This window comes from Lithobates pipiens, unplaced genomic scaffold (genome assembly GCF_037356315.1).
Source record: "Lithobates pipiens isolate NorthernLeopardFrog02 unplaced genomic scaffold, aLitPip1_a1.2 Scaffold_16, whole genome shotgun sequence".
NCBI classification, from domain to species: domain Eukaryota; kingdom Metazoa; phylum Chordata; class Amphibia; order Anura; family Ranidae; genus Lithobates; species Lithobates pipiens.
This window is the reverse complement of record NW_027507748.1, coordinates 114,439,964-114,456,520: the sequence shown is the minus strand read 5'-3', so window position 1 is coordinate 114,456,520 and position 16,557 is coordinate 114,439,964. Positions and strand designations below refer to the sequence as shown.

At 42.9% G+C, this 16,557-nt stretch overlaps 1 protein-coding gene across 3 annotated transcripts in view; it reads left to right on the top strand.

Annotated features, from left to right (window-relative positions):
• Window positions 1–16,557, top strand: part of SPECC1 (sperm antigen with calponin homology and coiled-coil domains 1) — a 580,298-nt gene that overhangs the window by 456,446 nt on the left and 107,295 nt on the right. For all 3 annotated transcript variants that reach the window (XM_077480312.1, XM_077480311.1, XM_077480313.1), the window contains one exon: window positions 3,091–3,241. In XM_077480312.1, the coding sequence (XP_077336438.1) occupies window positions 3,091–3,241 (151 nt within the window). The remainder of the gene's footprint in view (window positions 1–3,090; window positions 3,242–16,557) is intronic.

Sequence of the window (16,557 nt, the reverse complement as noted above, 5' to 3'; positions counted from 1 at the left end):
AGAGCTTCTCAGATGGGGTAGTGGCCCTGCTAAGTAGCAGGAAAGGGGAAACCCGCTCCATCTACCAGAGACATTTTCAACAGCTGGTATGCAGAGGACATTTCCAATCAGGGGCCCCCTTTTCTACAAATATTTCCGTACCAGGTGTTTTTTTAAGAGGGTGGCCTCGAAGTTTCAGAGAGGCCAAGAAATTGTTTTGCCAACTTTCTGTTCGATTCCTGTGGGTGAACATAAGTTGGATGTTAAAAGGTCGTAGCACATTTGCCAAACACTACATGGATCGATAAGGACCAGACCTTCGGGGGAAAAAGGGGTCCTACAAGCAGTGGGTCCCACCCTAGGGTTAAGTACTCGTTTATGATCTCAAAGGTGGCTGTCCTGAAAGACGTTTAGGAAAAATCAGAGTTGCGTAACGGTAACGTCTTTTCCAGGAGTCTTTCAGGACAGAACCAATATCCACCTGAAAAATGTGTTTGCAGTAAGGAGTCCCTGACAGGGAACAGTCAAGAGGATAAAAAGTTATGTAAATAACATGTTCTTGTGTCTCCCCAGCTGGCAGGAGGTACTCTTAGAAGACTGAGGGTCCAGTGGGGCAGGAGGGGCTTAAATCTTGAAGTTAAGGCGGTGTTTCCTTTGAAGGGAGGAGCCGAGGTCTCTCGAAGGTGGCTATTCTGAAAGACTCCTGGAAAAGACGTTACTGGTAAGTAACTCTGATTTATTTATTCCCCACAAAAGTGGAGTTACCCTTTAAGTCCTAGGTAGCTTGATTGTACACGCAAAGCATGAGTTGGCTGTTTTAGTTTCAGATATAGGGCTTTAACATTGTCTTAAATTGCTATTCAACAATCCTTAACAGCTGTATACGGTTTGGAATAAATGGTTCTATTATATTAGGCTACTGTAAACCAGCTGTTCTGAAAACACAGTTGGCCTATGCAAATAAAAGAGTGATGATAAATGCTCCACTAAAGATCGCTCTGCTTTGTTTTTTACGGACATTGGTGATACATAGAAATAAAATTTTTAATATAAAAACACACAAGATTGTTTAGAATTAAACGGAGCGTCTTCACACAGATATTTATTTATAAACTTTAGAAAGATGATTGTTCTGATTTAAAGGTTACCACTTACATTACCTGTTACAGTGCTATAATCCTCTAATAATGTACCTCTTTAGTAATCATTTCTCCATCATACCATACCATCAGGGAGGCGAGTAACTTTATTCTGCAGCAGGACAATGACCCCAGACATACAGCCCAGACATTTCATTAAGAACTTTCTTCAGCTCAAAGGAGAGTTCTGAGTGAAAAATGTTGCTTCCTAGTGGAGAAGGTGACCACAAAGACAGGGGCACTAGCCTTGACAACCATATTCCCACACAGCATAACCAAGATTGCTTGATTTACAGAAGCGGGGGCTAGAAGTAACAGAATTCTGAGTGGGTGCTGTAACTGAATTGTGGTAGGGCTCCATATAGGTGGGGTAAAGAAGGCACTACTGGGGGTTAAGGCACAGCATGGCACAAGGAATGGTACTTACTGACTAGAGGAACCACAGATATAGTCCTGGTGGAGGATAAAGTGGGAAAAGCAAGAATCTGGTGAAAGCTGTGTCGGTGGCCTTGAGTAGTCTCCAACCATGATACAGCATCTTCTGGTGTGGTGAAGAACTTCGTCTCCCCATCCTGAACACAAAGCTTGGCAGGAATCCATATGCTGTAGGAAACTCCTTTGGCCCAGAGTTTAGCCTTAACACCATTAAATTACCTCCTTACCTGCTGGGTATCCACAGTGTAGCTGGGGAAAAACATAGGCTTGGAATTCTCATAGCAAAGTTTGCCCTGGAGCCTAGCCTCTAAGGACCTTCAAAAGTAACAAATGCAGCCACAAAGTCCTCTTCTGCACAAAAGAAAAAAAAAGGAAGGGGTTTAAGGGGTTTTTAAACTGAAAATTCAGACTGGGCATTCAAACTTTATTGGAAATATGAAATTTGCTTGTTCCAATGAAAAATGTATGTGTACTGATGCAGGCATGCAGTCCTATTCCTGGTACTGTACCATGATCACGTTTTCTGGGCCTGAGGATGTGATTTCCTCCCAACATAATTGATCTTGTCACAACCACCATTGTGAGACTGTCCTTGGGTGTGTGTTTTTATTTTTTAAATTTTTTATCAAGATATAAATTAAATTTTAATATTGTTGTCTTCAAGGCTGATTTCAGCAACTGTTCTTTTCCTGTCTTTTCTATATTTTATGAATGTGTAATTGTTTATTGGGGAGGGGATAGGTGCCTGACAAGCTTAAAGGATATCCTGGAGCCAACCACTTGGATATATACGTGGACATCCATTATTTGTGATAAGTAATGTCTTCTTTGCAGATTGGAATAGGATAAGAGTCATGGTTTGATTACTGGAAATAACATTCTGTCTTTATTGTGTATAAATAAGAAAACTTTTTTAAAGGACCATAAAGAACTCTAGCACAATCATTAGTAATTATGGGTCAGAAGCACCCGCACTATGTGTAAAATATACATCTACTCCAAATATGAAGTGATTTGGATTAAAAACTAAATATTTCTATAAATCAGCTACTGCTCTGAAGTGTAATCCTCATACAGATTTTAAAGAATTTATATTACTTTGCTATACATTTTGAGATCTGTTATAAAGTTGAATAACAGCATAAATATATTTTTTCTAGCTGTAGCTAATAAATGTGCATAATCTGAAAGGTATGCAGATACTGTGGAGGGAGTTAGGGTGACGCCGATAAATGTGGAAAGCTAATAATTTTTTTTCTTCCCTTGATGGGATCACAATTACACAGCACTATAGGATGCCCTGCCATGTGACTGAATTGAACTCCATTTTAAAAAGTTTGAGCATTAAAGTGTTATTACACCCACAACAGTAAAATCAGTATGTACTGTATATGCAGTAAAGCATGCTTGTTATACCCATACATTCCCAGTTAAAAGCAGTATCATGTTGTGTTTATACACGCAATATGTCTAATTTGTTCTTTTTCTTTTATAAACTTCTATATTTGTATACTGAAGAAAAATTTTCTACCTATAGATAAAGTGAAGGTGCAGAGAGAGGAGCTCACTCCAGACCGTTTTCCCCGCAAGAGCCCCTCCCTGGAGTCTCTCAATACTGCATTGGGCTTTGGGTCAAGAACATCTTCACCCTTTGCACTGGAACCCGTGTCACCTCAGAGCAAACTCAGGTATGAACCTGTGCACAAAGTCTGTACTGTAAGATGGTAGTAGCTGTATCAACTGATAAGGCCTCATGCACACTGGGCATTTTTACAGCTGCTCCTAGGGGTGTATAGCGCTTTTCTTTCCTGGCTCTAAACACCCCTGTATCCCCCCCTGGGCTCAAAATTTCAAGTCCTGAGCTACTAGCCAGGCCATTCATTGTAGTGATCACCACCATTATGGCTATGAGACCGTACACTGGAGCACAGTGTGTGTGTATATACAGTATCTCACAAAACCATTTTTGTAAATATTTTATTATATCTTTTCATGTGAAGAAATGACACTTTCCTACAATGTAAAGTAGTGAGTGTACAGCTTGTATTACAGTGTACATTTGCTGACCCCTCAAAATAACTCAACACACAGCCGTTCATCTCTAAACCACTGGCAACAAAAGTGAGTACACCCCTAAGTGAAAATGTCCAAATTGGGCCCAATTAGCCATTTTCCACCCCGGTGTCATGTGACTTGTTAGTGTTACAAGGTCTCGGCTGTGAATGGGGAGCAGGTGTGTTAAATTTGGTATTATCGCTCTCACTCGCTCATATTGGTCACTAAAAAGTTCAACATGGCACATCATGGCAAAGAACTCTGAGGATCTGAAAAAAATAATTGTTGCTCTACATAAAGATGGCCTAGGCTATAAGAAGATTGCCAAGACCCTGAAACTGAGCTGCAGCATGGTGGCCAAGACCATACAGCGGTTTAACAGACCAGGTTCCACTTAGAACAGGCCTCGGCATGGTTGACCAAAGAATTTGAGTGCATGTGCTTGGCGTCATAGCTTGGCCAGAGGTTGTCTTTAGGAAATAGACCTATAAATGCTGCCAGCATTGCTGCAGAGATTGAAGGGGTGGGGGGCAGCCTGTCAGTGCTCAGACCATACGCCGCAAACTGCATCAAATTGGTCTGCATGGTTGTTGTCCCAGAAGGAAGCCTCTTCTAAAGATGAAAGCCCGCAAACAGTTTGCCGAAGACAAGCAGACTAAGGACATGTATTGCTGGAACCATGTCCTGTGGTCTGATGAGGCCAAGACAAAATTATTTGGTTCAGATGGTGTCAAGCATGTGTGGTGCCAATCTTGCCTACAGTCAAGCATAGTGGTGGGAGTGTCATGGTCCTACAGTTCCTTGAGGGAACCATGAATGCCAACATGTACTGTGACATACTGAAGTAGAGCATGATCCCCTCTCTTCAGAGACTGGGCCACAGGGCAGTATTCCAACATAACAACCCCAAACACACCTCCAAGATGATTACTGCCTTGCTAAAGAAGCTGAGGGTAAAAGTGATCGACTGGCTAAGCATGTCTCCAGACCTAAACCCCATAGAACATCTGTGGGGCATCCTCAAATGGAAGGTGGGGGACTGCAAGGTCTCTAACATCCACCAGCTCTGTGATTTTGTCATGGAGGAGTGGAAGAGGACTCTGGTGGCAACCTGTGAAGCTCTGGTGAACTCCATGTCCAAGAAAATAATGGTGGCCACACAAAATAGTGACACTGTGTGCCCAATTTGGACATTTTCAGGGGTGTACTCACTTTGGTTGCCAGGGGTTTAGACCTTAATGGCCGTGTGAGTTATTTTGAGGGGACAGCAAATTTACACTGTTAGACAAGCTGTACACTCACTACTTTACATTGTAGCAAAGTGTCATTTCTTCAGTGTTGTCACATGAAAAGATATAATAAAATACCAGTATTTACAAAAATGTGAGATTGTGTGTATGTGTGTATATATATGTGTATATATATATATATATAATGTGTGTGTGTGTGTGTGTGTGTATATATATATATATATATATATATATATATATATATATATATACGACCTGCCTTATTGCTACCAGTGCTTTTTTGGGCAATAGTTAAATGTTTGATACATGAAAAGACACTTGTGCCTACATTTTTTGTCTCTGTCCTGTCTGTGTATTGCAATGTTAATATTGCTATTCGGGGCTTTGCTATTCTTAATAATGTTAATTAGTTTAGGTATTTAGTTTTCTTGTGGTTTATGTGGACTTTTGTTACCTCTGCTACTGGAAATAATCAAATAAAATATTAGAAGCAGAGGGACAGGAAGCTAGCATAGTGCTTGCCAGTTGCAGTCTTGGGTACCATCTGCTTGTTAATGCAACGAAGAACACTACGACACTAAGCATCGGTCTATACATGTTCAGTCATTCTGAGTTCTGTAGTTGTAGTTTGCAGATCAGTCTACCACCATTTATACAAGTTGTAAATCTGTGTTTTTTCACCAGGCCTCCTTTTCAGTACTTCTGTGTTAATTTGTAGGATTTTAGCATGCGTGTCATTAAGGATACTAGACATTTGTTTTTATTAAGCATCATGTCCGTCAAGCGGTCTGTAGGTTTCTTCCAGGCCTGAGCAATCATCCGCTTGGCTTCTATGAACAGTTAAGATGCCAGTTTTTGTTGACAAGCAAATTAGCCCGAAATGGGGCAATGCAGCAAAGCAAATTTGCCTCCTTTTGGATATTTAGATGAAACTGGGAATGCAGCAGACTGAGCATTCGTGATCAAAAGCCCATCAGTCAAGGACAGGTCCACTAGGTAAGCCAAACATCCCCAGGAGGGCCACACCCACAAAAAAAGTAATCACTAGGTGTTGGGTTAGCATGGGTGATATGGGCTGGCACCCAGTACCATCACAACAACACTTTATATGCTGCCTCTAAGGTGGCAGTATTAAAGGAACATTAGGAACACAGGACCAAGTCTTGCTCCAATCTGCTGGGTTGATCTCAGTCCCCAAATCCTGTTCCCACTGAACACGTAAGAAAGTGAAGTAAGAGATGATCAAGGATGCATAGAGAGTGTAGATAAGTCCCGGGGAACCTGGGGAGTGTTGACAGATATGCTCAAAAATGTTTTTCTGGAACTGGTAAGAAGAGGTATGCCAGAGAGATGCTATTAAATGTGAAGCGGAAGCGGAAATACTCTGACTGAGCGCAGCATGAGACTCGCAAAAGGTAGTCCATGTTGGTGGGGACAGGGTAGTAGGATGTGTCGCACATATTTAAGGCCAAGGGGAAACAAGGGATTATTGGTAATAGGCAACAGGTGTAGGAAGGGAGACATGAGGGAACTTGAGTATCCCACTAAGTCCCATAGCTTCTTGCTATGCTGCATTAGCGGGCTTAAGGCTGCAGGACGCAGTTTCTGTGGGAGCCATAAATGCGCCTGTACATAAAGAGAAGCGCGAATAGGGAGCTCCAAAAATACCCATAAGGGGATGTTGGGTGAGATGTGAACCATAGTTAATTGAGAGATTTGGGCGGCCAGATAATATTTGGAGACATGGGGAAACCCCCAGGCCTGCTTGTAGTCTATGTATGAAGATGGTGGCCCTAGAGATTCTAGGACATTTATTAGCCCAAATTAAGCATACAATCCTGCTCTGGATCAGGTAGTGAAAATGCGGAAGGGACTTGCACATGCAAGGTTCTAAGAATAGTATAAGAGCTTAAGTAAGACTGTCATTTTTACCGAGTTGATACAACCTATCCAAGACAGGTATAAAAAAAACTGCCAAGACTGCATGAGACTGGTCAGCGATCAAAGTAAAGTATAATAATAAGCAGTAAATGGAGAAAAGTAGGTAGGGGTCAAACGGATGCCAAGATAGTCTATAGACGAAGATGTCCAGCGAAATGGGAAGTGGGATTGCAAACAAGCAACAAGGTCAAGATCTAGAGAAATATCCAAGGCCACGGATTTCTCCAAATTAATACGGCCTGGTCACATTTTGGTCTGCCCAGAGTGCAAGCTCTAGGGGTTCCAGTGCCAAGAGAAATAAGTCTGGGGATAGAGCACAGCCATGTGATTCTTGCAACAGATTCATGTATTTGTAACCATGTGCCTTGTCTTCATACGCCAACTTAGAGTTGATCTTGATGACTTCCAGTTTTGTTGTCTACCAACTGGTGGTAATTCAGGGTAACCCAAAAAATCACAGCAGTAGCTCAGGAACAGATACAGTAGCACAGGTAATAGCTGTAGATCAGACAACACTGGCTAATAGAACTTCTCCATTTTATATAGTCCCAGTGCCACCAACATTAGCGACAGGTGCATCCAACTGCGCGTGTGCGTTTGCGCAAATGCATTTGCAACAGTTCTACACATGCAAATGGGCAACTGCACATCTGTGCTTTCACAACTGTGTATGTTTTGAGACTTCGTCTATACCAGCCTTTCTCAACCTTTTTACTCCAGGGGAACTCTTAAAATAATTTTCAGGAACCCCTGATAAAACCCATTCATTGGGGGTCAGTGGGAAACTTTTTTACAGTGGTGGTAAGAATGGTCCTCTTACAGAGAGCTATAAAGATCAATGGTGTCATACCACTGGCTCCACCAAGTGGCATTGGCTCAGAAGTATGTAGGCACCATCAAACAGTAGGTAAATCAGCCACAGCTCAAGGAACCCTAGGGTTCCACGGAACCCTGGTTGAGAATGGCTGGTCTATACTATGACTAGTCTAGTTGAAATTACAGAATCCCTACCCCTAATGCCATTGCCACAGCATAGGGATAAATTAATTTGTAGTCATAAAGAGCTAGGATGGCTTGATTAGACTCATTCAGGTAACAAAGGCAAAGTTAACAGCTCTGAATTTCTGACCGGGTCAACAGGCAGTTCATTGATTTAGATTGTAGTACATACATTGAAGCTGAAGTATAGTTTGTTTTTTGTTGGATATAGCACCAAAACACATTATGCCGTGTACACACGACCAAACAATCCGGTGAAAAAGTCCAGCGGACTCGAGTCCGCCAGACAATCCGCCCGTGTGTGGGCTCCGGGGGACTTTTTTTTTACCCAAAAGTCCGGCGGACTTAGAAATTGGTTTTGCACCAAAACAATATGGCCCTGTGTGTGCGCGTGCTAGTCCGCCGTACTTTTGAAATGAACAGACTTTTCTCCATGCCGGATTTTGTATTTTTTCTTTTTTTAATCTTGCTCCGTGCTTGATGAATATTCCCCTCAGCACACATTTTAATGTTTCCCATTGAACTGGAGGTTGCCGGATTTTGAACGTGGCTCCAGGTAGCTGGGACTAGCGAAGGAAGAATCGCTGGCCCGTCACCTGGTATGGACTTAAAGAGGAAGCCCTACGCCGGAAAAACGGCGTGGGGGTCCCCCCCAGGTCCATCTAAGACCCTTAACCGAGCACGCTACTCAGCCGGTCAGGAAAGGGTGTGGGGACGAGCGAGCGCCCCCCCCTCCTGAGCCGTACCAGGCCGCGTGCCCTCAACATGGGGGGGTGCTTTGGGGAAGGGGAGCTGCGCAGGCCCCCCACCCCAAAGCACCTTGTCCCCATGTTGATGAGGACAAGGGCCTCTTCCCGACAACCCTGGCCGTTGGTTGTCGGGGTCTGTGGGCGGGGGGCTTATTGGAATCCGGGAGCCCCCTTTAATAAGTGTACCCCTACCCATTCACCTGTGAAAAAAACATTTAAATAAAACGCAACACACAAGGGTTAAAAATAATTTATTGCACAGCTCTGGGGGTCTTTTTTTTTCGGCGTAGGGCTTCCACTTTAAGTCCATACAAGGTGACAGGGCCAGCGACGTGTCAATCTCGCCGCCGAAGGTGGCGACATTGACTACCTTCATTAGTCCCGGCTACCTGGAGCCGTGTTCAAAATGAACAGACTTTCCTCCGTGTGTGTGGGCAAGTCCGTTCATTTCAAAAGTATGGCGGATAGTGCGGCGGACTATGTCCACCGCAAAAGTCCCATGTGTGAGCAGGCCCGCTCATTTGGACAGTCTGGCGGTTTGTCCACCAGACTAAGTCCACCGGATAGTCTGATCATGTGTACGCAGCATTAGTTATGTGTGTCTCTGCTTCTGATCAAAAGCTTCCTGCACTTGCTCATTCACAGCCTAATAATTAGAAAATGTAACCATATCCACTTTTTTTGCTAAGCACCCAGCTATTGTATCTTCCAGGTAAATTTCATCCTGTGTTGACATCTCTGAAGCATTGAAAACTGTGCAAAGACAAAATATGAGTAAAAAGTTAAGAGTGACTACTAAAAAATATGTATACAATTATTTCACAAAAATTTTTACTTTAAACTAGTTTAATACTTTGAGGTTATTGTTTGTGAAACATTTTCCTCTGGGGATACAATTATTTAAGTTTAAAGAATGATGTGTAGGATTTTGAGTTTAAAGTTTGTTAAACACAGAGCCAAGAGGCAGTCAACTGTTCATCATGATAGAGTTGGTTATCTTCAACGGAGCTATATCCTGCCCACAGGGAAATATGATCACATTGTCCATCTGGACAGCTTTTGATGGTACACCAGAGGATCAGTGGAATTTCAGAAAGCCTGGATCCATTTCCTTCAATTCTGCCTGTGTCTTAGGGCCCGTTGGTACACGATGGATGTGAACACTCATTTTTATTTCTGCACAAACTTCTGACCTTGCCAAATAAATGTCATTTGTTTTGTGTCAAGCAGAAATTTCCTCCCCGGGGATCTATGGACTCGCAGCACCTTTAACTTCACACATTGTACTTGAACTCAATTCCTTCCCAATACGAGCCTTGGGAAGCAAGCTCTTGACGCAAAGGAAACTCCTCTCAATAGCCTACATTCTGTCACTTTCTTATTCTCTACTATATTCAGGGCATAGCCTTCTTACAGTCAATCATCTTAGCATGTGATGGGATGATGTTTGAGAACTTTAGTATGACATAGAATGTGTTCTACCCAATATTTGTTCAGCTCTCTCCCATCATGTGCGCAGTGTTTAAAACAATTTAGACATTTGTCACTTTGACACATACACAATAGGGCACCATTCAAATCTTGAGCTAACCTGAGCAATATAGATCTCCCCCCTGCAAACTGTGCCAAGAGTGGTAACACACACACACACACACACACACACACACACACACACACACACACACACACACACGAGCATAGCTGTTATTGAGTGGTGAGGTGGCTATTAACCTACTCTGAAGATCATCATAGGCACTACATGGTGATCCGTCATTCTTGTAGTCAGGCCAATTAACACATTTTCCTGCACGTGTGATAAAAATATGTCACCCCAACATTTAATATTTCTGATATGTGTCTGTGTTACCATGTACTTGCAGTAAAAATAATTTTGTTCTTCTTGTATTGCTTCCTTTGTGTTAAATACCTGGTGGTCCTGCCAGTCCTCCTGCTTTCCTATTTCAAGCTGACCACACTAGACTTGGAAGCACATCCATCCCAGTGTGGTCTGTTTTCTTCTTTGCATTCTACTTGGGAGCAAAGCCTGCCTGTAATCTGATGGTCAGACTTCTGCTGACACGTCCTTCCTGCACAGTCCATCACTGAGAAGATCAGTGTACTGCTGCTTCTGTGCTTGCTGCTGACCTGTCCCCCTCCCACTATACTGTAAACCCTCAGGTCTCTAAGCCCCTTATGCAACGAAGAGCAGAGGTCATGTGATCACGTTATCATTTTTTTATTATATATATATATATATATATATATATATACACACACACACACACACACACACACACACACTGCCTTGAAAAAGTATTCACACCCCTTGAAATTGTCCACATGTTACAACCAAAAACGTGACTGTATTTTATTGTGATTTTATGTGATAGACCAACAAAAAGTGGCACATAATTGTGAAGTAGCAGATAATTGGTTTTTAATTTTTTTTTTTTTTTTAAATATCTGAAAAGTGTGGCGTGCATTTGTATTCAGCACCCTTACTCTAATACCCCTAACTAAGATCTAGTGGAACCAATTGCCTTCAGAAGTCACCTAATTAGTAAATAGAGTGCACCTGTGTGTAATTTAATCTCCGTATAAATACAGCTGTTGTGTGAAGCCCTCAGAGGTTTGTTAGACAACCAAAGTGAACAAACCGCATCATGAAGGCCAATGAACACACCAGACAGGTCAGGGATAAAGTTGCGGAGAAGTTTAAAGCAGGGTTAGGTTATATAAAAAAACATCCCAAGCTTTCAACATCTCACAGAGCACTGTTCAATCCATCATTCGAAAATAGAGTGTGTCACAACTGCAAACCAACTAAGACATGGCTGTCCACCTAAACTGACAGGCCGTGCAAGCATTAATCGGAGAAGCAGCCAAGAGACCCATGGTAAAAGTGGAGGAGCTGTAGAGATCCACAAGACAACTATTAGCCATGCACTCCACTAATCTGGCATTCATGGAAGAGTGGCAAGAAGAAAGCCATAAGAAATCCTGTTTGCATTTTGCAAGAAGCCATGTGGGGGACACAGTAAACATGTGGAAGAAGGTGCTCTGGTCAGATGAGACCAAAATTTAACTTTTTGGCAGAAAAACAAAACACTATGTGCGGCGGAAAACTAACACTGCACGTCACACTGAACACACCATCCCCACTGTGAAACATGGTGGTGGCAGCAAAGTTGATGGGAAGATGGATGGAGCCAAATACAGGGCAACCTTAGAAGAAAACCTGTTAGTCTGCAAAAGACTTGAGACTGGGGTGGAGGTTGAACTTCCAGCAGGACAACGACTCTAAACATACAGCCAGAGCTACAATGGAATGGTTTAGATAAAAGCATATTCATGTGTTAGAATGGCCCAGTCAAAGTCCAGACCTAAATCCAATTGAGAATTGCTTTTTACAGACGCTCTCCATCCAATCTGAAAGAACTTGAGCTATTTTGAAAAGAAGACTGGGCAAAAATGTCACTCTCTAGATGTGCAAAGCTGGTAGAGACCTCTCCAAAACGACTTGCAGTTGTAATAGCAGCAAAAGGTGGTTCTACAAAGTATTGCCTCGGGGGCTGAATACAAATTCACGTCACACTTTTTACATATTTATTTGTAACTAATGTTAAAAACCATTTATCATTTTCTTTCCACTTCACAATTGTGCCACTTTGTATTGGTCTATCACATAAAATACATTTACGTTTTTGGTTGTAACATGACAAAATGTGGGAAATGTCAAGTGGTATGAATATTTTTTCAAGGCACTGTATGTATGTGTGTGTGTTTGTGTAATATATATATATATATATATATATATATATATATATATATATATATATATATATATAAACCTTTTGCCTTGCATTTCTGTTTTAAACTGAATGGGTTATTTAAGGGTTCACATACTTTTAACTCAGAGTATATAAACACTACAGATAAACTTATCCTATTTTCTCCCTTTTGGCCTGTTAAATTTATCACTAAAAGCGTTTTTAGTTATATCTGTTGGGAGACATGCAAAAAATATCTATTGATTGTGTTAGAAACCGTGTCAATTAATAACTTCCTGTAAAGTCTGCCTGTACTGCAGTGCTATTAGTTAGCATTGTCCCCGGCTCTACACGTAAGCTAAAGAACACAGGGCTTAATTTGCAAAGGATATCACTTGCTGTGCCTGCATTTCGTCCAGGAAAGATGTTCCTGCAGCATTTTAAAAAGCACAGCGGCCGGAAAATCGCATGCTTTTGCACCATGTGATTTCCCTGCTGTTCCCGTACCCGCAAACAGGCTGTGTTTTTGGATGCGTGGGTAACCATTAAGAATAAGTGGCAACCCCGCACATTTTTTAAGAGCAGCACGTTTTGGGTGCGGAAATCCCTGCTCTCACCATCACATTTGCATGCTACCTCCTACTCTTGCCACCATACCATCCTATTACCCTTTGTGCCACAGCTCCTTTAAATCCAAAGATTCCTTCTTGACTGGAAGCTTCACCCACCAATGACATTCCTTATTTCCCCCAAGCACCATAACTTCTGCTTATATGAAGTACTTCATGGCTGCCTTACCAACCTTAAGTTGCACCCCTGCTTTCACCACCGCATCTGTGTAGAGTTGAGAGTGATGTGGCTACACATCACCCATAACCCCCTTACTACCCAAACAACCCATCTTCCCTCACTGCTCTTATCACCATACCATAACTCACGATACCATCGCAACTCGCCGCCATCCCCTATCGCCACCATGCCTAATCTCCACCCTCCCTACTCTTTGCACTGTACACTACACTTCAATACTCATCTATCCCTTTATGGCCAGATGCCTCACCTGCTACAGACATAAATTTTCCTCCTGAAAGACTCGCCCACTGCTGACATCTATTCCTCCATTGCAGTCTTACCCACCATTAAAATCTATCCCACCCAGCTCATTACTTCACCCGGCACTCATATACTTCCCCCTTTGCCCCAGCCTCAAATGTTACCACTACGCCTTGCAGACTAACACCCAGTATCACCATCATACCTGCATGATTCTGTGACCTTGCATCCTTGCTTACAACCACACCTGATCCTCATTCTCTCACACTGCTCTCACCCCTGCACTTTCAGGTCCCTTCCAATGCTTTGGAACCTCATTCTACCCTTCCTTTAGTTGCCTGCACCTCCACCTCAACTCTCACCATTATGCCAAACCCTCACCCTCCACCCCACCCACACTCGCTATCATAGCTGCAAACACCAACCCCCCACCCTCACCCCCGCTATGACCATGACACCCATCACCCTCTGCTTTCACCACTGTGCCTGCATACCAACTCCTTGCTATCATCAATACCAGTGGTGGCTGGTGCTCAATCATTTCTTCGGGGTGGCAGGAGACTAGACTATTCACCCCGTGTGCGAGACGGACGGCCTCCTTACCTGCCCAGGATGACTCCAATCTCCCCATCTCCTCCCCCTCCCTCTCTTCCCCTGTCCGAGTCGGGGAATGCTGGATAGCATCCATGTCACAGTGGCGGTCTTCTCCTCCGGCCGTACTCTCTTCCTCCTCCCTCCTCCTCCTCTTAGGCATCCAATAGGATCACTTGACGTTTTGGCTAATTGGGAAATGGGTCTCATGACCCGCTTCCTGATTAGTGGGGAGGAGATTTAGTGCAAAAATAGTGAATATTAATTTGCTATTGTCACACAACTGGGTTGACTCGGAGTGCAGTGCTCCATTGGAATCCATGGGACCGGCGTCCCTGTATGTAGAACAGGGGGCGGATGTATGGATGGGGGGGTGGCACCCATGCGCCCCTAATGGACAGGCCGTCACTGATCACCACACCTAACCTCCATTATTCTGCCTCTACTCTCACCCCTTTGCCTGCACAATACCCTCCCCACTATCGCCATCCTGCTTGCCAAACAACCTTCTTGGGATATAGCCATCCAGTGGGTGAATCAGCTCTCAAATATGTACCCTAAAGCTGGAATATCATTTTTTAGAGGAAGGCCTCTGATGGTGGCTTTCATGAAAACTCTGGCTGTTTTTTATTTTCTTATCTTTTTTTTTCACTCCTCTTTTCAGCTTCCACAGAAGACAAGATAATGCTTTCTGAAAAGATCATTTTATCTATGTCTCCTTATAATTAGATCAGTCAGTGCTTTGTCCAGGCTAATATCTAATCGAATCTTTATTAATGCCTGCCCAAGGAAAATGCTAGTTTTTGTGCCTGCTGAGAAAATTAATATGTATTAAGACGTTAGATGACTTTGCAATATATTATAAACACCTCAGGCAGTTATGGGGTTAGGAGACAACTGTCAATCCATAGACGTGATTTTAGCACTTTTTCAGAATGTCAGTTTGAATTTTTAATATGCACAGACAATTCTGATAATGATAAAAAATCTTTAGACATCATGCACACAGGCTGTTATCCCAGCTCTCCTAAATGCCTTTTCTCTGGGCAACATAATTTTGGCAAAAAAAAGGCATGATGTGTATAAATACATCTAGACGCCCTTTAGGTGCATCAAGGGCTTGGGTGTTAATCCATTTCTTTGTCCAGAATAATAACTTCACGCCTTGTTCGCATTGGAGTGACTTGTCATGCATAAGTTGCACCCTTTGCTGCGCCTCATCGATTTGAAAAAGTAGTTCCTGCACTACTTTTGTCGATTTTCATGTGCAACTTGCATAGACATCTATGCATGAAGCTGCACAGAGTTCTTTTAAAGTCACATCTGAAGTTGCCCTGACATGTGGCTTTGAAGTCACATGATTTCAATGTGAATGAGGGCTTAGACGTCAATCGGTTTTTCTGTCAAAATGCTGCTGCTCCTGGACACACTGGCAGTGGGTTTTTGTCTGCCTCTTAAGTACTGGTTCACACTGATGCGGTATGGAATTTGCAGCCAATTCAGGGCATCCAAATTGCACCCCGTTCATGAGAACCGTTCCGTAAAACACAGTGCGATTTTCAGAATCGGATCACATGGTTGTGAGCTCCCATGCAATCCCGATTCTGGTGCAGCCAAAAAAAAGGATCCTGCGTGATTTTGTTGCTGCACGATTGGAGCCATATAGAATAATGGATCAAATCGCACTGCTGAAGAGTCGCATGTGATTTGAACAGGAATGCGGTGGGATTCCAGTTTAAATTCGCAAGCGGTTCTCCCACTGCACAAGGGTGTACTGGCACTAATCACCTATGTGTGCATGGACACACAGGCTAACATGAAGGATCGTTTATAGGCAGGAAAAATGTGTTTCTAAGGCCTTAATGTAAAACATCAGTATTCTTCTTTAGACCATCCCTTAAGCCCCATACACACTATCAGATTTTCTACAGATTTTTGTCTTCAGATTTACCAAAACCATATAATATGAGGTCAGACCCTAGGAGTTTCAATTTGTATGCAATCAGGCAGGCCCTTGCACTACATGGTTTTAGTAAATCTGAAGACAAAAATCAGCAGAAAATCTGATAGTGTGTATGGGGCTTAAGTTATGGTCTAAAGAAGAATACTCCATACTGTATTTTTGTTTTGGGTGGAGGCGACAGTCGCTGTGCCAGTCTAAAAAGATGCAGCTCCCCAGGCAATCTCCTCTACATTCTGCCACTTTCACTTTGGATGGGATCAACACCACAGAGAGGAGCTAAAATAGTTTCACAGGGTATTTCCTTAATAAATTACCTGCTTTAAATAGTGTTTTTTTATTTTATTTTATTTTTACTACCATGCACAACAGGACTCAAACTAGCAGAATAAGGCCCCTTTCACACAGGGTGAATCCTGTTCTGGACTAGCTCAGCAGGGGATCTCTCCATTGATCCCCGCTGAGCAAGCGGATGAAACGTCCGTCTCCGCTCACTGTGCAGAGACGGACCTGTCGGAGCCCCGCGGTTCTCTATGGGGAGATCTTGTGAGCTGATCTTGTCGGATCGTATGGCAGGTGGGTGTCAGCAGACGCATCTCCGCTAACATAAGCCTGCCCATGGAAGTCAATGAGTGG